Source organism: Loxodonta africana, chromosome 18, assembly GCF_030014295.1.
Source record: "Loxodonta africana isolate mLoxAfr1 chromosome 18, mLoxAfr1.hap2, whole genome shotgun sequence".
NCBI lineage: Eukaryota > Metazoa > Chordata > Mammalia > Proboscidea > Elephantidae > Loxodonta > Loxodonta africana.
The window spans coordinates 27,729,329-27,751,232 of record NC_087359.1 but is presented as its reverse complement, the minus strand read 5'-3'; the positions used below and the strand labels follow the sequence as shown (position 1 = coordinate 27,751,232).

The window sequence follows — 21,904 nt, the reverse complement described above, 5'->3', positions numbered from 1 at the left end:
AAAGCACCTTCCTTTCTCCACACCCTTCGGGAGACCCAGCCAGCAGGGCCCAGGTGGGCAGCAGGTGAGGCTCCCTAGCTGGCAGCTGAGACTAGGTGGGCAGTGCTGCGTCTCTGGAAGCAGAGAGTGTCTCCCCTGAGCACACAGTGGTGCTAGGACACACTCCAGTCCTACTTGCCTGAATGAGGAGAAATTTCCCATTAGTTGGGAGCAAACTTTTGAGGTTCTGTTTGCCTGCGATGCAGTAGGCACACAATAAGCATTCATTGACTAAATGCATAGTAAGTGTAACCTGAGGCTACTCTTTCTTTAAGGGTCAACAGCTCCAGTGGCCTCCCTGGCTTACTCTTCCCTGCACATTCCCAAGGCCTGTTGGTTGATTCTGGGGGATGCACCCCCCCCCCGCCCAGGCAGGGGGGAATTCGGGGACCTTCACTCACCAGGATCAGCTTTCCGGATTTCACTGTACACCGTTTCTGTGCCTTTCATTTCTGGAGCTGAAAAAGAGACCAGGCACAGGTCAGTAGCTGTCTCTGGGTACCAGGCCAGCCTGTTGCTGAAGCTGGAACATGTCTGGGGCTCCTCCCCCACAGCTCCACCAGGGCCCACCTCCAGGAGGGCCATTTCCCAGCTTTAGTAGCGTTCAAGGTGCATTGGGGTCAGGGCTGGCCCATTCTCTGGTCCAGCCTCACAATGCTCAGGGGGTGGGGGATGGACAGAGGCAGGGGTAGGGAATGGCTGGGCCAAGGGGGCTAAGGGCCGAGTCTGAGACCCCAGACACATGAGGGATGGCCAGTAGACCTCTCCTGCTACCTTGGGGGATGCTCTAACACCTTCTGTACCTGAGAAGCTACACTGGACTCACTTGTACTTCCTGACGGTGTATCAGCCAAGGCAGCAGGGGTGGATTCTAATTCTTGGCTGAGCTGCTAGAGGAGGCCACTCTCCTGGGTGGGGCCTCTGCAGCACCGTCCCCGCCCAGTGTTTTCTATTGCTGCCCTCCTGGTTGAGCCTAGTTCAGTGATAGGTGTGTATGTGCGTGTGTCTTCATGCATGTGCATGTGTGTGCATGTGTACACACACGTGTATGTGTGCACACGTGAGTGTGAACACGCTCAGGTATGCATGTGTGTATGTGTGTGTGTGCAGCTCATCAACCTACCCCCTCCTCTTGTTGCCCAGTAGCAGCAGCTGTCTGCTAATGACTAAACCAGGCCAACAGGTTGTTTGTCTTTGCTGTCAGGGATGTTTCCGGTTGGGGTTTTATTTTGGCTTCTGTTTTTCTCTGTGTTAACAGAGAAAGAAATGGCTCCAACGTCATGGGGTTTTCCCAGCAATCAGCCTCAGGGCAAACATGCAGCAAACCCTGGTTTAACAAGTTCCTTCCCGCCCTCCCCCACTCCAAGTGACCACTCGGTCCACTGCCAGCTGGGGTTAGAGCTGTATGTGGCACCCACCCCCTCCTCCACCCAGCTGTGGAGGAGGGGACACCTGGAGGACAGGGAACAAGGATGGCCAAGACTAGGTCAAGTTTACTTATCACTAGCCTTGAAACACAAAGCCCTTTCTTAACCTAGTAACACCCACTTCGCAAATGGGAAGGAAAGGGGAAAACATCGAAGGCTCAGGCCTCCTACCACCTCTCACCCCTTAGCTGCCAAGGAGGCGCCTGGGTCCAGAGAACACCACTTGAATCCTCTAGAAGCTCTCAAATTTTCTCTGAAGTGACCATCACCCTAGCTCTACCTACGGCCTTGGCAGCCCACAGGGTCTTCTTGCAGATTGGAAAAAGATGGCCAGCTGGGTGGTGACAACCCTGTGGCCACACAGCCAGGCTAAGGCTAAGCACGTTCAGGCTGACTGGTCTTGCCTTGCCCCATCCTAGGAGATGAAGACACCCTTCTCTTCCCATCAACTCCCCCCTGCCTTTAAGCAAGAGAAAGAAAACCAGACGCTGCTAACACAGAAACGTTCTCAGAGGAGGAAGCACCACCTTGGGAAAGGGACAGTTTTCCAAGGACAAAACCCTGCCATCTCTTCAGCCTCCTTAAATCACAAGCCTTCCAGGCATCCTTATAATTCTACCCTGTCCTGGCCCGGCCACCAGGGAGCAAAGGCAGGACCTGCCCTCTGTGGAACGCATTGGAATCTCAGTGCCCTGCTGGCAGGAAGCCAAGGGGAATCTGCTTAACGGCTCTGTGAAATGTGAAAGCGCAAGAATGAAGAAGACAGCAGGGTTTTTCCAAAGCACATTCAAAAGCTTTGGACAGTTCAGCCTTCTGGTTATCAGTTCCCTTTCCTTCCAAACCTCAAGTCCTTAAGAGGAAGCTTGCTGTTGCTGTGGGGCCAACCTCGTGACGCTCAGAGGGATGGAGGGAGTGCTTGTACTGGGCTCAGGGTGGGCCAGGGAAGGCTGGCAGGAGCCCCTTCCAGTCCCAGCCATCACAGCCCACTCAGACCTGGCTCTAAACACCCAGACCACTGTGCCATCTTCTCTTAGAGGTATCATGGGCATCTCAAACTTAACACGTCCCAGTGGAACCAGACCTTCCCATGAGCCTGTTCCTCCCTAGCTCAACATCACAACCACCCAAGCAGTTGCTTAATCAAGAAACAATTAGTAATTCTGCCTCCCTTATCCCAGCCATTAAATTCTTCAACCAGTGCTGCAGTCTGTCTCCAAAATACATATCTCCAAACTATCCATTGTCAGCATTTTAGCTGCACCCTCATTTCCTCTTGCCTGGTGATAACATACTGGTCTCTTTACTTCCATTCTCACCCCATTCAATCCCTTCTTTTGTAAAGATCCACCAGGATCTTTTGTAAAGAAGTTGGATCCTATAACTTCCCTGCTTAAAGCCTTCCAGTGGCTCCCTCATCACTTGGAAGAAATGTAAAGAGCATTTGTGCACCACCCCTGCCCCTTCCTTCCCAGCTTCACCCCCTCCTCTCCCTCTCCCTCTCCCTCTCTCTGCAGACATGCAGGCCTCTTTTCAGCTTCGTAAATGAGCCCAGCTCTGTACAGCCTCGCACTGCCCTTCCCATTTCCTGGTGGGGCCCTTCTTTGTATCCTTCAGGCCCCAACTTAAATGCAGCCCTTTCAAAGAAGCCTCTTGGTATCACCTGAGCCAGAAAAATAGCACATTTTATGCCTTCTTTTCCTTCTGGGAACTTACTATAATCTGCAGCTATACATTTATTCTGTGGTTCTGTGTTTTCCCCACTCCTTCATAGGCTCTCCCTCCATACAACATATGCCTTTTTCATTACTGTGTCCTCTGCTGCTAACATAGGCGCTGGTACACTGTGGTCCCTTAATCGCTATTAAACCAGCAAGTGAATCACTTTACAATGAAATAAAAGAGGACGAGGACCTCAGCGCTTCTATGCCCCCCTCTAGATTTGGAAGTGGTTGTGCGAATTGAGCAGTGCACACTCTAGGGGCCATTCTGATTGTAGACTGTGAAATGGTGGCCGTGAAATGTGCAGCACACCACTTCCGGGCTGTACAGGACAGGCCAGTCTGGAAAGGTCTGTGTCTGCACCTGCCCACACGGTGCCAGGAATCAGGCTCAGGAAGGGAAGAAGGAAGGGACCCAAAATTCTTCCTAGATCGTGGAATAAAAGGCAATTTCAGGACGCTGTTGCCATGTGGCTCTGGCTAATGTACACAGGCTGAGCCTGAAAACTCCCCCAGGCCTGCCTGGCTGTGTGGACACAATGGTCATAGCCTCATTGGGGAAGGCTGGGACAGCAGTAGCTCTAAAGAGCTCCCCGGCAGGACAGGAAGGCTCTGGATGGCTGTTTCCCTTGAGTACGCAGGCACTGCGCCTCTGGGTAAGCTAAGGTGGAGGAGTGTAAGGATAAGCATGTTTTTCTGTGGTCCCGAAAGCAACTGAGACTGATGTTCTAGCATGTGCTGTAGGCCAGCCCACTGTGAGTCAGTCTCTCAGCATAGAACCAGAGATAGGGAATTCCAGGTCCACCTGCCCCGAAGAGAACCACACACAGGAACAAAACCTAACCTGTAAACCTAAAACTGCTCGGAAGAATAAAGCATATTTAAAAAAATAAAAAAGGCAGAAAACTTGAGGCATAAAACCAGTGCCACCGTTCACACTGAAAGGGATTCTTTGCTTTCAAAAGCCTTCACCCAATTGTCCTTTTAAATAGCAAAGCCCTCAAGACCTTAAAAGAGAATTTAATTTGCACCAGCTCCGCCTGCAGGCAGCTCTTTCAGAAACACACTGGGTTTGGGCCAGGGTGGTCCCTCTGGGAGAAAGCCCAAACACCCAGGAACGAGGCTGCCCTCAGGAAGTCTTTCTTCAACAGAAACAAATCGCTTAGCTCTGAGTAATCGTCTGGTACTCAGTGAATGTTCAATGTTAGCCATTATTAGTAGTATCATGAATAACAATTAATGAAATTTCATACCCCAAAGCCTGGTCTGGAGCCCTCTGCCAACCACCTCCCTTCGGGGCCTCACCCCACCCCAACCCAGCGTCTACATCCAAGCCAAGAGCAAGCCATGGAAATCACCCAAGGGAGTGGTGTTACCTCGGTGAGGCTCAGTTGATGACACTTCCACTTCTGTGTACTCCACATCCAAGTTCAGAGGCTCTGCTCAAAGGAACCACAGCGCCCTGGGTTTAGGCAGAATCTCCTTCCAGGGCCTCAGCCCACATTAGAGATTTTCATTCAAATTATCAAGTTATTCTGTACTTTGAGGGGGAAGGCAGACACAGGGCTATGAGCTCCATTCCAAATGAGTCTCCAGGGACCGTGCTTTCCTCTCTGACTGCCCCTACCTAGTTATCTGGGCGTGGAAGGGCCTTTGGTCCCTGTTGTTTTCATGGTGGGAGGATTTTTAAAAAGTCAGTAGATACAGGAAGTGGAGCCCATGGTTTACATGTTTGGCTGCTAAAGGAAAGGCTGGAGGTTTGAGTCCACACAGAGTGCCTCAGAAGAAAGGCTTAGCAGTCTGCTTCTGAAAAACCCGCCACTGAAAATCCTACAGAGCACAGTTCTACCTGGACACACATGGAGTCACCATGAGTCAAAATTGACCTGATGGCACATGGTGTGTGTAGATACAGGAAGTAGCCTGGTATGGACCACAGCAGATAACTCAGTTCAGTCTTGCTTGAAATGCTGGACACCTTTTCCACCCAATGAGCATAGAAAGTTAGCCCCAAGTTTGAAAGGGTCTCAGGAAATGGGGAACAGGTCACCAGCCTCAAAAATTCTTTAAAAGCAGGAGGCATACTCAAGGAAAATCAAGTTAACAAAATCATTCAGGGTGCTATGAGATCTAGTAAATTTTTAGTTTGTCTTAAACTAAAATATTATTGTTTTGTTCTGAAAGCCCAAATGAATCTGGGTTTCTCTCCAGCAAGTACAACAGTGATTCTGCCATGGTCAAGGATACAGAGAGGTGTGTTCAGGAATCTCTCTGCTTCTGTCACAGCTTTAGCCCCAAGATGGAAGCTAAGAGCAGGAAGGAATTTTGAATAATGATTTGAGCCCAATCCCTCTGAGCTTTGGGCAGAAGCAAGTGATATGTTATTATCTTAAAAAATAAGCAGCAATGCCATTTTAAAAAGACATCACTCTCTACCACCCAAAAGAAGCAATTCTACAACCTATTCTATAGGCCTTTCTTGGATTTTCACAACTATCCCCATCAGAAACTTCCTTTTTAGCTACAACCCAGTTCTTTCCTACAGGAATTTGAGTTCATTTCCCATAAAGGGCACAGATAGGCTCTTTGGAGAAAAAACTTAGCTGTCTCCATTTTGTATGACAGCCAGTTACAGGGTCATTAACCCACCCAAAACAGAGGTGGGAAAATATCCATGGGCCTTAACTTTTGTTGTTGTTGTTTCTTTTCCTAAAGGTCTTTTTAATGTAAAGATTTCTAATAAAATATTTAATTACATAGTTACCTTTATTTTCATTTAATATTTTCATTGCATGGTTTCCAACATATTCACTGTAACCTAGTTGAAAAATAATGTGATTAATTGGGATGAGCGATAATGGAAATCCTAGTTTACTATAACTCTTTGAAAATTCAGTGCCAGTAACAGGAAGTCAAGCATAATTTTCTAGGTGTAGCTGGCAGCCAGCAGTGGCAATGTGTCTGGGTTCTGGATCCTTTCCTCCTCCCTCTTTGGTCCCATCCGACCTGCTATGTGGTCTCTTTCTAACACCAGTGGGAAATCTACCATCCCATGGGAGGGGGACTTCTATTTATGATTCAAAATTATTCAATTGAACAAGTTTATTAGACATGAAACTACTTTCTTGAAGGGACTGGCTGAAAACCACCAACAGGGAGAGGTAAATGGGCCCTTTCCTTCCAGCTAGAGAAATAGATTCACGAGAGCAGCAGCAGCACTCCAGGCTACCATCTCAGTGGGTTGGAGCAAAAATTCCCTTTTTTATCAAGTGGTTTTTATGAAAAAGATTCTTACAAATATTATTAACATTATTCCTGAAGAGTACATGGTTTTCCACTATGCATTTAAACTAAGGACTATTATGATTAAAATATATTTACGAAAACTAATCCATGAAGAGACAAGATAATAAAAATTGGAATATTTCTTGCATTTTGGAAATTTGGGGGGGGACCCTACTTTGATACAAATCTATATCAGCATTTAATTTAAAGTATCTCTGTACTTGTGTATAAATATACAAATTAGCCACTAAAGGTATTATTTTCTCTATGGCATTGGTTTACTTTTTGCTAAATATTCCCCCACATTTTTCTGAATAGTTTCTTAAATGATGTATTTGCTCTTTCCTTTTTATTGGTGCATTACTTTTGTGACTACAAATGTTTTAATTCACTTTTTTTAAAGTTTATGATTCAGTACCATAAGCACTGCTCAATTCTCAAAAAAGATTTCTCAAGTATGCCCTGCCTTGTAAAAGGCATATCCTAAGAACGTCTTATTTTGTGGGACATCCTTACAGAATTAGAAAAGAGCATAGACACTCTACGCTCAAACCTGCTGGTAAAGAAAATTGCCCCCAAACTGGTCTGCAACAGAACTTTTTGTGTGATATAATTATAGCCCTCTCTGGGAAGTAACTCAGATCCCTGCTAAAACGCTTGAGCAACTTTCTCATAGTCTTCATGAGATTAAAAACTCCTGGGATTGGTTAATGGAAACCCTGGTGATGTAGTGGTTAAGTACTACAGCTGTTATCCAAAGGGTCGGCAGTTCGAATCCGCCAGGCGCTCCTTGGAAACTCTATGGGGCAGTTCTACTCTGTCCTAAAGGGTCGCTATGAGTCGGAATCGACTCGAAGGCGCTGGGTTTTTTTGGGGGGGGTGGGGATTGGTTACCCATCCTGCTGAGCTGAACCTCAAGCTTGTGATGAGACTTATAACCAGGAATTCCTTTATTGTACCACTTTTTTTTATTTTAATACCTCTACTAAGCAAAATCTTTAAATTGGTTTCCCTAGTGGCAAGTTTGAAATAAAACTATCTCATTCCTGTAATAATTTCATCTGAGAAGATGCTTTACGAATGCCTTAATTTTATATCTGGCCTCTGTTTTACACATGGAGAATGACTGTTGTTGTGTGCCGATCCTGACTCACAGCAACCCTACCTGGGCAATATTCAAAGCCTCTGAGGGTAACATATGATTGGTGTCAAAGGCATTACAATTATTCTCCAGCTTTCATGTTTACAAGGTGTTGAAAATAAAGTAAAATGTCCTGCCTTTTTAAGCTTTTGTTTTGTTTGTTATCTCACTATTCAGTGACTGATTAGATTAAGTGCTTTCCAATTTTAACACTACAGATTCGAAGCCATGGTGGTGTAGTGGTTTACAGCTATGGCTGCTAACCAAAAGGTCAGCAGTTCAAATCCACCAGGTGCTCCTTGGGAACTCTACAGGGCAGCTCTACTCGTCCTATAGGTTCACTATGAGTCGAAATCGACTCGATGGCAATGTGTTTGTTTGTTTGTTTACCTACAGATTAGGAGCCCTTGTGGTGAAGTGGTTAAGTGCTTGGCTACTAACAGAAAGGTCAGTGGTTCAAACCCAACAACTGCTCTGTGGGAGAAAGATGTGGCAGTCTGCTCCCATAAAGATTACAACCTTGGAAACCCTATGGCGGCAGTTCTACTCTGTCCTATGGGGTCACTATGAGTTGCACAACTCAATGGCCATGGGTTTACCTACAGATTCTGTTCCTAAGAAAGGAGAAGGTAGCAAGTTGGGAAAAACTCTGCAACTTTAGGAAATCATGATTGTACCATAATGACTGTTGGCTTCGCTGTTGGGATCTGATGATATCTTCTCATTGTTGGCATTCAGAAGTGGTGCTGCTGGCCTTCAAATGAAATTTAAAAAGGAAAAATAATATAACATTTTTTACTCTAACCCAAAAGTAACAAAATAAGCAAGGAAAGGTTATGAGAAAACCAGGAAGAATTTTCCAAGGTAAGGCAAACGTCACTTTCTCATTTATAAAATTAACATTTCTTTAACTCTAAGATTATTTGACAATAACTTTTTTTCTGTTAAAATGAGGGTCAGGGCTAAAGGGCACATTCACACCTGAATCCTTTATCACGCAACTGAGCTGTTTGGAAACTTCAAATCTTTATCCGGCGCCACGTTTCTCTTGAGAAACAGAGTAATTGTTGCCATACTTTTGGATTTTTGGATTTCACAGAACAATAAAAATCACAAAACCAGCTTTTTTAGACCAATATAAATTTGCCAAATCTATTTCTCCAAGTAAGTAAATTTTTTAAAGTTCCATCTACTACGATCATAATTATATAAAGAAAAGGGGATTTCACGTGTTATAGTGTAGAAAGGACACGGTCTCAGAATAAAAACCATTCCTTCCCATGACAGGACAGCTGGCAATCTTCCACAGACAGACAGACACATGCATGAACTTGCACACTTACACACACACACACTCTCTCTCACACACACACACCACTCATACCCTAGACCTTTATTTTTGTGAGTTTGCCAAGAACCACTGAAAACTTCCTAACAGCCAGAATCTCCCTGCGGACAAGCCCACCCATTCCACAAAGCAGCAACCCCCACTCACCTGGACATCTCCACTGGCATCTGTTTAGCTTTAAAGAGAAAGAGAAAAACCAAAGTCAGTGTGAATTCATGTCCATTCCAGATACGAGCACTCAATTTTAATCACATTTGACTTTTCTCCTGAATATTGAATAACCATAAAAAGAGAAAAGAAAGCTAAATATATTTACGGTAAAAAAAAAAAAAAAAAAAAACCCATAGAGAGAATGCAGATCTTTTCTTGGTCTTTAACCAAGAGATCTCACACCATTTCCCTAGAAATACAACATTTTGTCTGTTTTAGCCAGGAGTGATTTTTATTAGTGGAATGTGGTAGGAGACAAAGATAATGTTACTGGAACCAGATTAGCCAGGTGAGTGGGCAGCTGTCACTGTGATTCAAGACAATTCCCAAAAGGCAAAGGTTAAATCCATCCCTTTGCTTTTAATTCCAAACTGGCCTGAGACCAATGCCGGGGTCAGCCCTACAAAGGAGTTTGTTCTGGAGTCTGTCTTTCCTTAGGGGTTGCAGCCTTCATGCTCTAGAAAAATCCCAGGGCTCCTTATCCACATCAACTGGTGCTGTCCCCTTTTCCACCGGACCCTGACTAGCTGACTGATTCCTGAGTGTCAGTGGGTGATCCTGGCTTCCTATCCATGTTTGGCTGATTCCAAGCACAGGGTAGATACCATGGCACAAGTGGCAGGTTAATTGGGAGGCATTCAGTGGGTAGGATGTGCCCGTGGGTGTCTCAATGACCCTCAAACCCCACTCTATCAACTTCAGGGCCAGGTATGACCAAACACACAGGAACAACTTCTTTTGACCACATGGAGATGCAACTTCCTCCCTAATTTGTCTTTCCTGGGTTGCCCAACTGGAAAGCAATGCCTTTGATTTTTTTCTAGTGAAATCCAGGTCAATAATAGCTCCATACCCATCAAAGCCAAAATCTTTGGTTATCAAGATGGCACCTCAAGGAGAAAATCAACCATCCTCAGTTATATCTCCTCAGCTCCCACTGGGGCAAAGCACCGGTCCCCTACGAAGCTGAGCTACTACCCAACTATGGCTGGTTTCCTGGAAAAGGCCACCTGTCAGGATGGAATGAAAGAATTGTCCTCACCCTTGGCTTTCTTCAGAAAATAGCATCTAGTCCCAAGTATCAAGGTGGCAATTATCACTCCAATGACAGCCACTGCAATAAGTCCTTTCTTCCAGGGGGCAAGGAAGACTAGAAATGAAAACAATTTAAATATATAGGTTTTTCCTCGGCCAGCATGAAATAATTACAGGTTTAAGTAATAAGACTGATTTACACTTAGCATCTACCTCTCAGGCATGCTGCATTCATAACTGGTGCAGAAATGGTTATTTCTGTGATAAACAGAGGTTATTTAAGGCCTTAGAGGAGGGAACAAACCAGCTCTGCTGGGGTACACTCCTTTTGGGGTATCCGTTCAACCCTTCTCCCTCTCTAGGGCTCTCCTGATCATGTTTGTTCGGCATAACCCAAACCTCTTGGCCACAGGGGCTCCCTGGGTGGACAGTTAACCCAAGGTGAGCCAACTGGCATGCCTCTGCCAACGACTCAGAATCAGGACTTTGGGAAATACTGCCAATTCCTTATTGAAAAAATAACTTTTTTTTTTTGCATTAATTTGAGTGGGTTTCTGTCACTTGCAACCAAAGAGCCTGGAGGACATTAGCCACTATCTTCAGTCACATGTGCCAAACTTCCACCCATAGTGGTGTGTTTTCTGGCCTCACTCCTTGGAGCCTATAGCACAGTTGGCTGTTGGAACCCCTGACTCACCTCTGACTGTCAGCATGTTGCTTTGGGGGATGCGTTCAGGCACGTTGGCTCTGTTGGAGGCCTTGCAATAATACTGTCCTTCGTGCTCCTTGCTAGCCTGTGACTTGTGCCAAAATTCATGGGTGTCATTTGAAGTAACGTCATAGAAGGACTTGTCCTCATCTTTTCTGTAAAAGCTATAGGTGATCGGACCAGATCCTTCATTCACAGAGCACTGGAGCACAATATCCTTTCCAGACTCTACCTCTTCATTCAGCATGATAGTCAGCTTGACCTCATCAACAGGGGCTGAAAAGCAGGAAAAGAATTAGCACTGAGAAAAGAAGAGGGGATGAGAAGAAACATTGCACGACTTTGGCTTGGGATGGTGCTCTCCATTCAAGTCACTGCTTTCATCTCACCTTCTCCATTGTCCCTCCACTGACTAGGCCAGAGTATATGCCCCTGCCCTGGTATGTTGATTAAACACAAGACACTAGTGACACCTGCCTTCAGTTATCATCTCAAGTGTTGTTGACCGCTCAGTTTGACTATAAGATTAATCAAATCCTTTAATTTACATGTTCTCTCAGGGTCTATTTCAGAGGAGGGTGTGTGTGTGTGTGTGTGTGTGTGTGTCTGTATCTGTGTCTGTGCGTGTGTGGGATTTCTCTCTCTCTCTGTGTACAAAGGTGCTTGGCACTTCTAGGTCTTACAAAGAAATAGCCTTAACTCACTGCCATCTCTAGTTTTCATCCTTTTTCCTTTGTCTAACAAGTGATCTAAACCTATTGCTTTCATATCTTTGTATTCCACTTCCTGTAGCCTCTGAAATCTTCTATCCCTCAGATTCTGAACTGCACTTTATCTTTGGTTTCAAAGAAACTCAAAAGATCACCCAATCTGCCAACCGAATGATCTGAGAGTTCCCTGCAGATTAAACTCAATGGTGGACGTTCTCAGTCCAGACCTTCCATCCTTGGGATCCCTAAAGGTTTTGACTATCACCCAGCCCTTCCTTTTTAGCTCAGCTTTCTCTGGGCTTCTGTGATGCCTCACAGCCTGATTCTCTTCCTCCCTGACCTGGCATCCTCTCGTTTTTTTACTGGTTATTCTTCCTTTTGCCTCATAATATGGGCTTTCTGCAAAAATTCTGTCCTCAACTTTTTTCCATCTTTATTCTCCTCTTTGGTGACTTCACCTACACTCACAGCTTCTTGTTCTGAGCATTAGCACCTACACATCTTGAGTCCAGATTACTCCCGACCTCCAAGCCTTGATTTTTTCCTGAACATTTCCACCCAGAAGACCTGCCAGCCCTTCATTCCCAGCGGGTCCAAGCAGAACACACCTTCCTTCTGCATCTCCATTCCCTGGCTCCATGCTCAATCACTGAAATTCTGATCCTAAACTGTCTTCCCAAGTGGACTTTCTTGCTAGTGTGTGCATGGGCTAGTCAGCGAACTAGCAGTCTGATTATGAGTCTCCCTCTTGTGAATGCGGTGCGTACCTAGACCATGGCGATACTGATCTGCAAAGCAGAGAACCAGGACGTCGGGAATCCAGCACCAAGGCAGACTCCCTGAGGGTTCTGCCTCATCTGACATCCTCTCTCAGTGTGAACTGAAGCACAAGGGGGTGGTAACAAGTTGGGCTCAGGAGCCAGACTATCGGGCTCAAATCCCAGCTCTACCACCCACCAGTTCTTTGTCCTAAACGTTAGTTGCCTCATCATAAAACAAGAATCCTACAACTACCCATCTTATGTGGCTATTACAAGTATTTGTGGAAGTAATTTACTAAAAGTATTTCACACAGAGCTGGACACATAGGCAGAGCTCAGTAAATGTTAGCCTCCAATATATAAGCCAACAGTCACCTGGACTTCTGCACTAGCCTTTTAACATATCCTGAGGTGTGGAGCCTCTGCTCCCTCTAATTGACAGGGCCCTCAGGCTGATCCTCCGAGACCCCATTCTCATCCTCTCCTTCTTGCTCTTCACTGCATACAGGATAAACTCCAAACCCCCAAGACTGACATTTGGTGCCTTCACAGTCAGGCTCAGCTACTTTTCCAGCTTATACCCAATGATTCCCCATTTATAACCTTTGTTTCCAGGCACCAGGTTTACCCCCAGCCCTTGGAACTGCTCCATGGAGCCTTTCGCTCATGCACTTGACTAGGCTGGTAGGCCGTCTCCAGTTCTTTCTGCCTACCCACTGGCAAACTCTGGCTCCTAAGCCAGCTCTCCTGTGAAGTTTTCCCACTCAGGCCAAGTGATACCTTCCATCCCTCAAATTCCTATCACCATCATTGTAAGGACAGCTCACAGGGCAATTAATCATGTATTACCTCCTAACATCTCTTCTATGCCTATGTGTACAGTTACTCAAATATTTCTCTATTGCTTAATTAGTAGTTCCTGTGTTTCTTCCTGTCTTTCTTTCTTTTTTTTATTGTGCTTTAGGTGAAGGTTTACATAGCAAATTAGTTTCTCATTACACGATTAATACACTTTTTTTTTGTAATATTGGTTGCCAACCACACGACGTATCAATACTCTCCCCTTCTCAACCTTGGGTTCCCTAATTCCATTTGCCCAGCTTTCCTGTCCCCTCCTGCCTTCTTGTCCTTGCCCCTAGGCTGGTGTACCTATCTAGTCTCATATACATCAATGAGCTATGTGTATTATTGTTTGCTTTATAGTCCTGTCTAATCTTTGGCTGAAGGATAGTTCCTGTGTTTCTTGTTTTATCATGGAAAGCAAAGACTATATCTTCTTTTTTTTTTTTGTCCCATAGCATTAGGTACTTAATATATATGTGCATGTTAATTTGAAAAGTGTGGCTGCTCTTAGGCTAGACATTCATAGAGGCAGGAATCTATCAACCTGAGATATCTACAGTTGCACAGGCAGACAAGCAGTTATTAAACGAGAAGGAGGAGGAAGAGGAAGAAGTTTTGTTAAGCTTCTTACAACAGGTTGCAGAATATTTAAGAAATGCTAGTGCTGTCATTCCTACTGCCTTCTGAGAGACACAAGATAGAAGCTCAAGGAAAAATACCCACTCCAAAGGAGTGGTGTGCTTCTCTTGAGCATGAGTATCCCAGGTGAATGCTAGCAGGTCCCATGAGACTACTGCCTATAGGTGTTCTGCACATCACAGAACTACCCTGGCAAGGGTTGGTAGTAGAGAACAGATGACAGAGATGACTGTCAGTCTATCTAAACAGGAACAAATACTAGGAAACCCAAGCACATAACTTTAGTGCTCCCCGAAGTCAGAACACTTTCCCTCTTTATCTTCCAGCAGTTCAGTTCAAAGGTTCAGAAAAGAGATTACACTGAGTCAAGTCCATAGCCCCCACATCTTCTCTAGACCCATTTACCTGGACCTTGGTCCTGCTTTGACTCATGTCTGGGTTATCGTTTTTGCAGAAGTACCACCAATTTCTCTTATGGCCCAAATCCCTGGGCAACCCTAAAAAAAACAGCCTTCAAAAATGTTAACTAAAGCCCTAGCCCCACATGATTTCTTCTCATAGCACAGCAACTTACCTATCACCTTGATCTTCAGGACCCTGCTGATTTTTTTGCCACGAGAATGGCAATTATCCGCAATACACTGGTATTCAGTGTCTTTTGTTGGCTTGACTTCGAACACTGCAGGATCATTTGAGCTCTTTTGAACGTACTCTAAAATTTTACTTGCATTTAAAATATAAGAAATAGGTAAGGTTCCTTTTGTTGAATGGCAACTGATGGCGATGGTCCGTCCTTTTATTACCTCAGATCTGGTGTCATAAAAAATCCTGGGCTCTGAGAGCATTTCTAGAACGACAGAGGGAGAAACAATCTGAAGGGCAGAAGCAAAACTTCTAGCCCAAGAGGTGCCTTCTCCAACCTCTGGGCTTTGCTTTCTCTGCCTTCATTATTTTAAATGTCTGCCTGCCTTATCTACCTTTACACGGCTCCTATGGGAATGAAAGGGAATGTGTGTATGTTGAGAAAGGAGAGAGACAGAGAAATGTTATAAACAGAATATACCTGTTACCACTGAGTCGATTCCGACTCAAAGCGACCCTACAAGACAGAATAGAACTGTCCCACAGGGTTTCCAAGGCTATAATCTTTATAGGAGCAGACTGCCACATCTTTCTCCCAGCTGGTGGGTTCGAACCACTGACCTTTTGGTTAGCAGCCGAGCACTTAACCACTGTGCCACCAGGGCTCCTTCAAACAAAACATAAAAACCAAAAACCTGTTGCCATCAATTCCAACTCATAGTGACCCTATAGGACAGAGTAGAACTGCCCCATAGAGTTTCCAAGGAGCACTGGTGGATTCGAACTACTGACCTTTTGGTTAGCAGTCGTAGCTCTTAATCGCTATGCCCCCAGGGTTTTCTCAAACAAAATGTAGGACTATACAAATCGGAGAAAAACATTGTTGTTGTTGTTAGGTGCTATCAAGTTGGTCCCAACTCATAGTGAAAGTGTAGGGCAGTGGCCAGCAGCATCAGCATCACCGAGGCATTTATTAGAAATGCAGAATCTGGCCCCTTCCTTTCCTACGTAAGCAGGACCTGCACTCTAACCAGGTTCCTCCCAGGTGATTTGCTTGCACATTCAAGTCTGAGAAACCTGGCCTAAGTGACCCTAGAACCTAGATTCTGCCCCTCTGTTGGCCAGGATATGGATAAAAAGAACTAGAACTTCAGAGCTGCTTAAAGTTTAACATTGACCAAGCAGTGTTTCCTCCCTGGCCTTTTGGGTGGGACCCTGCTCCAGCGGCCAGAATCTTGCCAATCAGGGGTCACATGATCAGCATGTAGCAACAATCCAGTCATGACCTTGATTTTGGCCTATAACATTTTCCTCGCATTGCCCCTCTCCGTGATCTGACCAGGAATAGCCGTTCGCTTCTGTTTAACCTCTCAGTTCCACCCCTCTCTCCTTTCCTTGAATTCTGACTGTTTCTGAGGTCTGCTCTGCCTTCAGACTGCTGAGAGTGGAAGCTGGCAATAAACCCCTTTCTCTCGTTCTATACTGGCTCTGAGACAGTGAGGCCATACTCACCACACACGGTGATCTGGACCTTGTTGCTCCTCTTGACCACGTTGCCAATGGCTGCAGTGCAGGTGTAGGCCCCACTGTCCCACTCTGAGGTGACCTTGGTGAAATTCTGAGTCTGTGTCACAGTCATGTTTTCCTTCTGGATAGTGAACTTGGCTGGGGGCGCCCCTGGGATGGTGCACCACAGGCTTAAGGTTTCACCCTCATCGAGACATGTGGTGGAAGATTCTAGCTTTGGCTTGGAAAACAGCTCTGAAAAAACAGTGAGTGTACAGGTACAGTGAGTGTACAGGTACAGTGAGTGTACCTATTCTGCATGATATTGTAATAGTAGACACATGACATTAAGCGTTTATCAAAACCCATAGGAATGTACAAAACAAAGAGTGAAGCCTAGTGAAGCCAATAATATTGATACATTATTAGGACATTGATGGTTCAGTGGTAGAATTCTCCCCTTCCACATGGGAGACCCAGTTCAATTCCCAGCCAATGCGCCTCATGTGTAGCCACCACCTGTCTGTCAATGGAGGCTTGGGTATTGCTATGATGCTGAACAAGTTTCAGCAGGGCTTCTGAACTAAAATAGACTAGGAAGAAACGCCTGGCAATCTATTTCTGAAAGTCAGCTGAGGAAAACCCCATCGATCACAAAGGTGTAATCCTTAACCAATCATGGGGATGGTACAGGATCAGGTAGGCCAACTCAACAGCAGCTAACAAGAACAACAACTGACTAATCAATTGTAACATATGTTCCATAGGAATGTAAGACGTTAACAGGAAAAACCACGTACAGAAGGGAGGAGAGTATGGGGACGCAGTACTGTCTGCATGTTTTCCTGTAAAACTAAAACTACTCTAAGAAATAAAGTCTATTGAAGGAAACAACAAAGCAGTGAGTGAGAATGGGGTGAGATATGACTGGGCACCACACCAAAGCCCCCCCATGGACAGCCATTGAGCCACCAGCTTTTAACAGAACCAACTTCCAAATTCCTACAAAAAGATAGAGCAAAAGTTTTCCTTTGCTTTGCATACACCCTGAGGATCACACCATCAAAAAGCTGTGGTCTATTCTTTGTCTGGGATTCCAGTGGCAGGTTTTCCTCTCTTGTTAATCCGATTTATTGCACAGACATGGATTAGAAAAGTTTTGCAATTTGTAATCTAGTAAGCAAGGCTTCATTCATTTCATAATTTATTAATTCACACATTCGCTCACTCCACAACTATTTATTTCAGGCCAATTCTGTTCTGGGCACCTTGCCAAGTACCAGGGAGACAGCTGTGAATAAGAAAGAGTTCCTGGTTGCACATATATGTGTGAATATACTTCAGGGATATCATTGCTGATGTCAGATGGATCCTGGCTGAAAGCAGAGAATACCAGAAAGATGTTTACCTGTGTTTTATTGACTATGCAAAGGCACTTGACTGTGTGGATCATAACAAATTATGGATAACATTGCGAAGAATGGGAATTCCAGAATACTTAATTGTGCTCATGAGGAACCTTTACATAGATCAAGAGGCAGTTGTTCAGACAGAACAAGGGGATACTGGTTGGTTTAAAGTCAGGAAAGGTGTGTGTCAGGGTTGTATTCTTTCACCATACCTATTCAATCTGTATGCTGAGCAAATAATCCGAGAAGCTGGACTATATGAAGAAGAATGGGGCATCAGGATTAGAGGAAGACTCATTAACGACCTGCATTATGCAGATGATACAACCTTGCTTGCTGAAAATGAAGAGGACTTGAAGCACTTACTAATGAAGATCAAAGACCACAGCCTTCAGTATGGATTGCACCTCAATATAAAGAAAACAAAAATCCTCACAACTGGACCAATGAGCAACATCATGATAAATGGAGAAAAGACTGAAGTTGTCTAGGATTTCATTTTACTTGGATCCAAAATCAACAGCCATGGAAGCAGCAGTCAAGACATCAAAAGACACATTGCATTGGGTAATCTGTTGCAAAGGACCTCTTTAAAGTGTTGAAGAGCAAAAATGTCACCTTGAAGACTAAGGTGCGCCTGACCCAAGCCATGGTATTTCCAATCGCATCATATGCATGTGAAAGCTGGACAATGGATAAGGAAGACCAAAAAAGAATTGACACCTTTGAACTGTGGTGTTGGCAAAGAATATTGAATACACCATGGACTGTCAGAAGAAAGAACAAACCTGTCTTGGAAGAAGTACAACCACAATGCTCCTTAGAAGCAAGGATGGCAAGACTGCGTCTTACATACTTTGGACATGTTGTCAGGAGGGATCAGTCCCTGGAGAAGGACATCATGCTTGGCAGAGTACAGGGTCAGCGTAAAAGAGGAAGACCCTCAACGAGGTGGATTAACACAGTGGCTGCAACAATGAGCTCAGGCATAACAACGATTGTAAGGATGGCTCAGGACCGGGCAGTGTTTCGTTCTATTATGCATAGGGTCGCTATGAGTTGGAACCAACTCGAAGGCACCTAACAACAACAACATTTCTGTCTGGTGATGGATTCAGACACATGTTTGTAGCAGAGCCCATAGAGGGGACACAGAATCTAAGCTTGGGGATCAGAAAGGTCTCCCAGATGAAGTTATCCGTGCAAAGAGGGTGGGGAAAGTATTTGAGGCAGAGGGAACAGCATATGGGAAGGCCTAGCAGAAGGTTCACACACTTGAAAGGCTGTCAGTCTTCCTGGATCATAGTGGGGTAGAAGAGGCCAAAGGTGGGCCTACAGGCCATGAAGGTCCTTAGGAATCACCATAAGATGTATGGACTGTACCCTCAGGGCAATGGGAACAAAGGAGGGTCTGGGTTAGGAGAATGCTCTCAGGTATATTTTGTAGAAAGATCTCTGGGAGAGAAATGAATAGGGTTTGGAGGGGCCCAGGCTGGAGGCAGGAAGGAACATAATGTGGGCCTGAAGCAGAGTGACATGGGACTGGGAAGAAGTAGCAGCTGGCCACCATTACTCTAGTGCTTCCTATGAAGAGGAATGAAGATGATCACCTGAAATATCCCCAGGTCAAGTACTTTGTAAGCTATTATGTGCTGTGCCACTTGAAGGAGTTATTGGTACCATAATTTAGGCTGGATGTCAGCAGTGGTAAAGACCGAGGTTGACTTTCAAGGTGTCTTGTCTTTTCCTAACTTAAATATTCCCTGATATATAACAATATTTCATAGTTTTTGTGTACATAGTTCTATTTTTAGCTATCGGGCAACTACTAGTTAACTACTTAACCAATGCAAAATCTGACTTCATCATTATGACCCTTGATGAAGAAGGAAGAAGCAGTCTGTCCTCAAGGCAGTAATTCTTCAGACTAACTGCATTTAAAAAAAAAAAAGGAACAAGACTAAAATTTCCTTTTAGGAAAGCTTCTTGGGTTAGACTTTTGAGAATGCAGCCAGGAGTCAGGGAATCAAGTTCTGTCATTGGCTCTAATATTTATGAGCTATTCAGGACCGGAGGTAAAAAATCAGCCCTGCCATTGTCATCACTGATGTTGCATACCCAGGGATGCCATTTCCGTCTTAACCAGAGTCCACAGTGTCCTCCTAGTTTCCTCAACAGGGAATAAAATAAAAGCTCCAAAAAGGCAGTGTCCCAATAATTAATCTATGCTTCATTAAGGTACCTTGATCCATCCATACTTCCTTCCTTTCTTCTATCTTATCTGTGTTCAGAGCGCCATCAAAAGCTTAGGGTTAGGAGTAGGAGGAAAAAGGATCCAAAGAAATTGACATCCTAACGCAGCTTACAAGCTCATTAGGCAGATACCAAAAAGTAAAAAAATGACTTAGGAAAAATCCCAAAGCAATGATTCTGCATTTTAAAAAATGTAATAAAAAATATAAACTATCCTGCTAAGGTGGGCGCACAGTGGTTTTGAATTAGGAGCGAATCATTAAGGAATAATAATCTATTTGTAAAGGAGGTAACAGGTGAAGACCCGCAGAGCAGTGGCCTGTGAACAAGAGGAACGGTGAATCCCAAGGCATGGAGAAAGAACCAGTAATTCTTGTATAAAGAGATTGGCTGGACTATCAGGAGGCGTAATAACGGGTCAGTCTTTTATTCATTCATTGAACGAATACTTGTTGAGCTACTACAATGTGCCAAGTTCTGCGCGAAGTTCTAAAGATGTAAAATGATTTGTGTCACAGATCTGGTCCTCCAAGAGCTCTCACAGAGTAGTGGAGACAGACACTAAACCAAATCTGACAGTGACTGTAGATGTGAAGGAGCAGAGAGCAGTGGGAACTGAGGTATGACCAGCAGACTCTGTCTAGGGCAGCTTAGAAAGTAATTTGGAGCTTGGTCTTTAAGGACATTAGAAGTTTTTCAGAAGGCCCAGGGGAAAGGGTGCTCCAGACAGATGAAGAGCTCAAGTGAAGAATCATGGACCTGACGGACTTAGAGCCCACGAATAGTGATCTTGACTAGGGACAGTTTTAGGAAGGCTGCATCACCCCCATCTTGTAGAGCTAAGGCAAAGAGAAGCTCAATAACTCACCCAAGGTCACAGAGGTAGTGAATGGCAGGGTTGGGATTTGCTGTTATAGCCTGGGCACCAACCACTATAGCTGACTTCTGACTCACTTTATTTTGGGGATCGGGAAAGGTCTCCTGGATGAAGTTATCCAGGCAATGAGGATGGGGAGCAGCTTATGGGAAGGCCTAGCATAAGGTTCACATACTTGAAAGGCTGTCAGTCTTCCTGGATCATAGTGGGGGTAGAAGAGGCCAAAGGTGGAGCACCACAACTCCATCTGAGTAACGTTCATTTGAACAAGCAGTGCCAAAGAAGAAAAATACCAGCTCTCGTTGGACACCACCAGTCTGAATTCTAGCATGGTGGCTTCTGGAGCCCACCATATGTCAACACCCTCCAGCGGCAGCCCTACCTGTTATGTTGACCATGATGCTGCTGATCTTGGATATCCGACTCGCTTCTACTTTACAGGTGTAGTTGCCGTTTTGTTCCTCTGTGGCCATCACTGAGTAGACAGCCTCATTACCATTTTTGCTGGTTGCCACAATCACCTTGTCCTTCTGGATTATGACTTCGGGAGATGCCCGGACCAAGTGAGTCACTTGAATGGTGCACTTAATGTGGAGCTGATCTCCTTCCGTGATCATTCCTGCAGGACTGATATGGAACTTGGGAATAGAGAAGGATTCTACAAGAGAAAAGGACAACGCAGCTGGACTCAGGTTCAAATCCGGGCAAGGGATAAGGGCACTTTCTACTCTTTTCTACTTTTTCACTCTGCTTTTGTTGCTAACCACTGTTTTTCCTTATTGAGTTAAAAAAGTCAACCTTGCTTCCCCAAAACCTTCACCTAGGCTTCCCTGATGCTCCCCTCCTTCTTGCTCATTCTTGCATCTTCCGCCTTCTTCTTAATTGCATTTCTCTAACTTTCTTTAGCTTCCCAAAGGCCAAACCACCTTCTCTAGATATCTTGTGCAGAACCTTCTTCAGATGACCTCAGAAATAACCACAGCACTTAGAAGTGGATTGTCCCCACCCACCGAGGATTTCCCAACCTCTTTTCACACCCACCTAGAATGAATATTTCATGAAACTATGGCATTTCAGCATGACTGTTTTATAGCTTTCAAAAGTGATGATTATGTGGACTATGCTGGTTCATGGAAATGTATATTTTAATAATCACATGCAAAAAAAATTAATTTCTTTTTTTTTTTTTAGTGTTGTCCATGACTCAATAAATTGATTTCACAATTTGTGCAGGAGATGATGATCGAAGGCCAGGTCCTTGGCCTTTACTCCCACAAGAATAAAAAAAAACAACAATGATAAAGCAAAACCACATAACTCAAACTGGACATAAAAGACTATATGTACACAGACTATGACTGTGTAAGGTACAGATATTGACATTAAAAAATGCTAGAAGTGAATTTAGGTTA

At 44.7% G+C, this 21,904-nt stretch overlaps 1 protein-coding gene across 6 annotated transcripts in view; it reads right to left on the bottom strand.

Moving 5' to 3' along the window:
• Positions 1 to 21,904, bottom strand: part of PECAM1 (platelet and endothelial cell adhesion molecule 1) — a 62,555-nt gene that overhangs the window by 13,592 nt on the left and 27,059 nt on the right. For all 6 annotated transcript variants that reach the window (XM_064270904.1, XM_064270902.1, XM_064270903.1 and 3 more), the window contains exons 6-15: positions 20,875 to 21,150; positions 15,960 to 16,208; positions 14,440 to 14,712; positions 10,901 to 11,188; positions 10,211 to 10,318; positions 9,106 to 9,133; positions 8,288 to 8,364; positions 5,949 to 6,002; positions 4,561 to 4,623; positions 441 to 497 (exon numbers count right to left, since the gene is read on the bottom strand). In XM_064270904.1, coding sequence (XP_064126974.1) covers positions 441 to 497; positions 4,561 to 4,623; positions 5,949 to 6,002; positions 8,288 to 8,364; positions 9,106 to 9,133; positions 10,211 to 10,318; positions 10,901 to 11,188; positions 14,440 to 14,712; positions 15,960 to 16,208; positions 20,875 to 21,150 — 1,473 coding nt within the window. The remainder of the gene's footprint in view (positions 1 to 440; positions 498 to 4,560; positions 4,624 to 5,948; positions 6,003 to 8,287; positions 8,365 to 9,105; positions 9,134 to 10,210; positions 10,319 to 10,900; positions 11,189 to 14,439; positions 14,713 to 15,959; positions 16,209 to 20,874; positions 21,151 to 21,904) is intronic.